General features: G+C 34.0%; 1 protein-coding gene across 1 annotated transcript; it reads right to left on the bottom strand.

The window, feature by feature from the left end:
- Window positions 1–2,371: 2,371 nt before the first annotated feature.
- Window positions 2,372–3,484, bottom strand: LOC123558151 (acetylcholine receptor subunit beta-like). The gene has a single exon (XM_045350029.2). It carries the CDS (start codon window positions 3,482–3,484, stop codon window positions 2,372–2,374), a length of 1,113 nt encoding a protein of 370 aa, XP_045205964.2.
- Between the last annotated feature and the right edge of the window lie 2,675 nt (window positions 3,485–6,159).

Genomic DNA, 6,159 nt, shown 5'->3' with positions numbered 1-6,159 from the left:
GTAGGTTATTCGCTGGCCGTGTTAGAATATATTATAAACAGCATATTATATAAAGAATTATGAGCCCTGAGTGAGGCTGGAACCTACATCGATGAGAGGCAAGTGATTTGAAGCCAGCAACCTAACTACTTGGCCACGGTCAGACCCTACTATCGGTCCAATAAGCATATGGGCCATGACGTGCGTAAAATACTTCCGCACGGAATCCAAACGGAATTTTATTCTGAATTCCGTCTCATTTACATATTCCGTGCCTATTTTCCTGCCCAATGACGTGCGTAAAACTGTTCCGCACGGAATTTTTTTCCTGCTAATTTAAATATTCCGTGCCAATTTTCCTGCCCAATGACGTGCGTAAAGCTGCTCCGCACGGAATTTTTTCCTGCTAATTTAAATATTCCGTGCCAATTTTCCTGACCGATGACGTGCGGAATCTCTGTTTTATTTAGATACCTTAAAAACTGAATTCCGTCTGAATTCCGCCTGGAAAAATTGAGCATTTTCCGTCTCTAATCCGTGCCACTGACGTGCGTAAAATTTCGTACAGGCGATTAATGGACCTTTTGTAATGTTTTCAGACATCAATAAATACGTAACAATATTGTTTTATATCTATTCAAATATTACATGTCTTGAAACACTAATTCCAATTGGAGACTTCGGAAATCTGAATACATTACTTGACAGAACAAGTTTAGTCTAATATTGACTACACTTAACAGAATTTTATCTGTAATGGAAAAGCATATAGATTATGCTTTTTTTAGAAGAATGGTTTTTATTATTTTTCGGAATGCATTTGCTTTACACTTGAGGTTTATGGCGATTAGTATATTATAAAAAGGACAAAAGACACATTCAGAGATTGCATCCGGTAATACAGCACTCTACGAATAAAACAGGGATTTCGCACAAAATGAATGTAGTCGTAAAAACACACAGAAGTAACAAGCATACAAAAACAAGTATCATAGTAGGGCAACGCATTGGTACGGTCATTGCGCAAACAACCCAACCACAGTTTCCTGGCGCCATATGTCCAAAATAGTTAAAAGGAGAATTGAAATGTAACTGTTGATCAGTTCAAATGTGCGTCTCCTGGTGATATCTGCCGAACTTGTGAATTTCTTATATTCTGTCTGCGTATGATACCATATATAATTTTCTTGAAACATACCGAGTGCAAAATCTGACAAATGAGAATTTAATTCCATTTTGGTTGTATCGTGGTAAGCAGAAAAGAAAAGATAAAACTACAAAGGTGTTCGTCAAAAGGATACAATCTAGTATAAATGATACACTTTGTCAGATAAAAACTGCTTGTAACTAGTAAAACAAACCCAGTAGAAAGTACTATGAAACCCAGTCTGGTGCAAAACCTGGATTTATAATTTGCCCTGTATTTTCCTTGAGAGCTCCATTTGACATGGACAAAGATGGGATCCACAGTTTGTTATTATAGGTATAGACAACTTTTTATTTTATCCTCTCTAAAGAAATACTGAAATTTATCAGTGAAATAAAATTGATATTTTCACTGTTTGAAACGGTGAAAATATCATTTTTATTTTTCACTGGTACGGAACTGAATTTGAATGCGAAAGAATATGAATGATAAATAATAGAACATTCCCTGCAAATTATACTTCAGTAAAGATATAGGTATATAGACATACCAACATGATAATAAATATATTCATTATATCATAATAAAATGTAACAGAAATCAGGAACAGTAATAAAACTATTTACATTTTATTCTAAAAAGATATCCTGACGTCACGACATGAAGGTCCTACATCACGATGCTATGCACGTGACGTGCAAACAAACAACAACAGGATATAACTTTTTTAAAACGATTAAAGATATATAAAAAATTACTTGTTTCATTGTAAGATCAAAATATATTTCACACGTGAACAGCATAATTTTCCGTTTTTACTCATGGAAATTCGCAATAAGTTATTTCGTAACGTGTGATTACATTTGTAATATGTGTGAATGCTTACTTCCCGGCATAAAGTCCTACTCTTCTTCAAATGTTTTAATCGCAGACATAAGACGACAGATAAAGTCACACCTACAACAAATATACTTCTTTTGGAGAACAGATTTATTTTTCTTTCAAGCGATGCATTTTTTATATTTACATAGCACGTTATAAAAACGTTTGGATGCTTGCATTTACTTGTTCAAAGTACAAATTAAACGTAAATCAGACATGTTTGTATGAATCTCGCATAGCCATACAATTACTAAGTTACTATATTGTATGACGTCAGGTAATGCGAAATACGTTTTACAAACTACCGTTTAACCACTCTGGGATATATTTCTTACAACAATTATTAAATGTAAAATTTATCCCTCAAGACAACACCCACAAACAAACCATAGCTAAGATAACACCTGCTACTAAAACAGTTATTATTGTGGAATAAACTTTATCAAGAACGTCTGCCACGTCTAACCATGTAAGCGAATCAATTTCGTCTCCGATTTCAGCATTACTCGCACTTCCCTTTTCCTGTGGTTCTTTCCTTTCAGAACGTTGATCAAGATCTTCAATGACGGAGTCGGATTCATTCGGATGAACTTTCACTTTCCTACGCCCCTTTTCTTTGTGGTACCAGTCAACTAGTATCTTAAGTGTCCCTGAAATTTGTACTTTACATGTATGCCATCGTGACATTCGCACCATAAGCACACTCCAAAGTACATTTGCAGTATTGAGAGCGTTCAAGGAAAGCATTACATACGACGAAAAGGCGATATTGACGGATACATGAGGCATTTCGTCAACGTGCGCAGTAGTGATAAATATAAATGACAAATAAAGTGTTATTGCGAATGAAAGACGCTCTCCGGAATTTGCAGGAACAAAATTTGTCGTTATGTTCAAAACCGTTAAAAGCAGAATTGGAATGTAACTGTTGATCAATTCAAATGTAGGTCTCCTTTTCAAAGTGATAATAAACTGAACACTACTTAAAGAGAAGCCGGTGCCTTCTGTTGAACTTGTGAACTTCTTATATTCTGTCTGCGTATGGTACCATATATAATTTTCTTGAAACATACCGAGTGCAAAATCTGACAAATGAGAATTTATTTCCATTTCGGTTGTATCATGTAAAGCAGAAAAAAAGATAAAACTACACACGTGTTCGTCGAAAGGATAAAATCTAGTGTCAATGTCACACTTTGTCAGATAATAACCGCTTGTAACAAGTAAAACGAACCCAGTAGGTAGTACTTTGACTGGTGCAAAACCTGGGTTTATAACCTGCCCTGTATTTTCCTTGAGAGCTCCATTTGACAGGGACAAAGATGGGATCCACAGTTTGTCATAAGATATAGACAACTTTGTAATTCCTCCGTATTCTGTGGGATTCCAGACAAGAAATTCGTCAATCCATGATATTTGGATATATGAAATGGTAAGTAATTCACCTGTAGTAACGTCAAGACTTTCGACAGTCATTATTCCGGGAGTTATATTGACCTGGAATATAGAAGCATATGTACACTTGGCTATTTTACTATCGCAATCCCTGATAATATATTTTTAAAGGAGATCTATGCAATACTGTTACAACTGCATTTCATAAATATCGGGATAGTTCAACAATCTGAACCAAAAGCAAATTGTACAACCGTGTACAAAGTTTCAAAGTCGTTTTTTTCCAATCTGTCATAGGCAAAGGGGTAGTGGTGGTGGTGGTGGTGTTTGTGTGTGTGTAGTGATGGGGAATAAAGCGGGGGCGAGGGTTATCATGACAAAAAAACCCTTACAATTCTAAATATGCAACTGTTAATGCAAATCGTTGAAAAATATAATACAATGCTTCTTATATTCATATCACTTCTAAGGCGGAATGTAATAATTATGTTTTGAATTATGCTAAATAACTCTTGCTTGGCAACCAGAATAGGGAAATTAAAGCGGCATGCCTCCAGATCGTTCGTCAACAACAAAAAAATATTTTTTTTTAGATATCTTTAAAAAAAATATGCTACCCGGTATATTCCTTAAGAAGTTTATGTTGCTGAAAGTTTAAACGTAATTACTGACAAACTTTATGTTACGGAAACACATGAGAATTTGCTGTTTTTACTACTTTTTACGATGAAAATCGAAAAGCGTTTGTCACGCTTTTACTCCAGCAGGTAAACTTTCTCAATTATAAATATCTATATTTTGAATTCATTATTCACTACTTCAGCTAAAGCGCTATTGGTTACGACGACGGAAAATGTCTTTATTGCCGCGGCGGTCCGGGGTTCGATTCCCGACGCGGTCATCTTTTTTCTTGATTTGGAATTTTTAAAATATTTTAGAAACAAAAATTCATATTCTAATATTCATAATATGACCAAAACATCAATTTGAAAGAAAGATTATTTTTTAGCCAAAACTGGAGGCATGCTGCTTTAAACTTTAAAAGTACTTCTTGTAAACGTAGTGGAAAAACTCGCATAAATTTGTTGTGCAGTGAAAAATCAGAAAAATCGGTAAAAAATCAGATAGCACAGAAATGTATATCTTTTAACATAGAAACTACAATAAGGATAAATTATTCAATAAGTTTATGTTGCTGAAAGTTTAAATAACGAAAATTCTTTTTATGTTTTCATGACACTTGTCAAAACTTTATTGTTGTCTCAACTTTAACACATTTATGCACTTTAATCTTTGATAGTCCAGAATGTGCTAAAATGCTTCTAAATCTATTTGTGATAGGGTCATTGTGACTGACTTGATAATTTAAATGTTAAGACTTCCTGACTGATAAGATGTTGATTGCTGTCAAAACTTCTTAATATTTCAAATACTTGTAATTTTATTACCCTGTATGCTTTCTTGAATTTGATTGGTTTATACTGTTAATTGCACTTACAATAAGGATCATTTCAATTGGTCAGTTATGATATGCTGAGAAAAACTATATTTTGAAGACAGCAAGTTTGAGAGAATAACTTTGGATTTCCAAGTAGAAACATCGTGGTTTTTCACTAGAACATATAATATTTTAATATTTAAAGCTTTTTACTAATTGTTATATTCTACGGATATCCGTGTGAAAACTGTTAATTGTGACTTTAAACTGTGTGGTTTTCCACTGAAGAAAAATAAAGAAGATAATCTGGAACTGTATTTTATTATTTGGACATAATAAGTAGTGCCGCAGCATTAAAACATTCCTTCATAAAGTCAGTTATATTTACGGCATTACACGTGGCGGTGAACAGTGGTCTTTCCCAACCTCTCAATTAGCAAGCGAGATACGAAATTCCTCAGAGAAAATGACAATAAAAATGTTCGGTGGATTACCACTACGAAATTCATGTCAACAGTGTGGACTTAAACACGATCAAAAGTGTTATGCTGAGACAGCAACATGCAACAAAATTGGACATTACACGAGAGTTTGTAAATCTAAAGCAAATGGACACACTTACAAATCGGAAAATTCAAAACAACGAAACAGAGAACGCATGACAGCCTTTATTAACAGGAAAACAGCAGAAACATCATTGCCATTTTACAACGCAGACAATGACTTTATCTTAAGCAGCCAGACAAATTCCTCCATTCCACCAACTTCAGACAACTCAAAGCAAAATAATCTGAGAACTCTAAACATTAAACTGGTAAAAAAAGTTCGTGACTTGCGACATCACAATGAAACGTTACAGAAGCTGGTCAAAGAAATAATCAATACAGTCACTATATTTCAAACTGAAAACAAGAGGTTAGAGAAACGTTTTAAGGAATGTCAGACTGTTATGCAGCAAATGGTTATTTCTATAACAACAACAAAGTCAGCACTTCAGGGTGAAAAAGAGGAAAATCAAAAGCTGCATATCAAAATTCAAGAACTCAAGAAACAAATGGAAGGCAATACAAATACAAGAAATAAACAGGACTTATTTGAAAGACACAAGTAAATGTAAATTCCTTGTGCAATATAACTCATACGTTTTAGCGGATTGTGCAGCTACTTGTATGCATGTTTGTTTGTCTTTGATACTTATATACATTAAGTATAATTTGGTATTTATATAAGAACTTACGGTGCATCTAACGTGGCTAGAGCAATTTAGTTATAATTTATTCATTATATTGCATTTTGAATTTCCCATCTTACAAGACTA

The sequence above is a fragment of the Mercenaria mercenaria genome, chromosome 5 (genome assembly GCF_021730395.1).
Source record: "Mercenaria mercenaria strain notata chromosome 5, MADL_Memer_1, whole genome shotgun sequence".
Classification (NCBI taxonomy): domain Eukaryota; kingdom Metazoa; phylum Mollusca; class Bivalvia; order Venerida; family Veneridae; genus Mercenaria; species Mercenaria mercenaria.
This window is presented reverse-complemented; position numbering and strand designations above follow the sequence as displayed.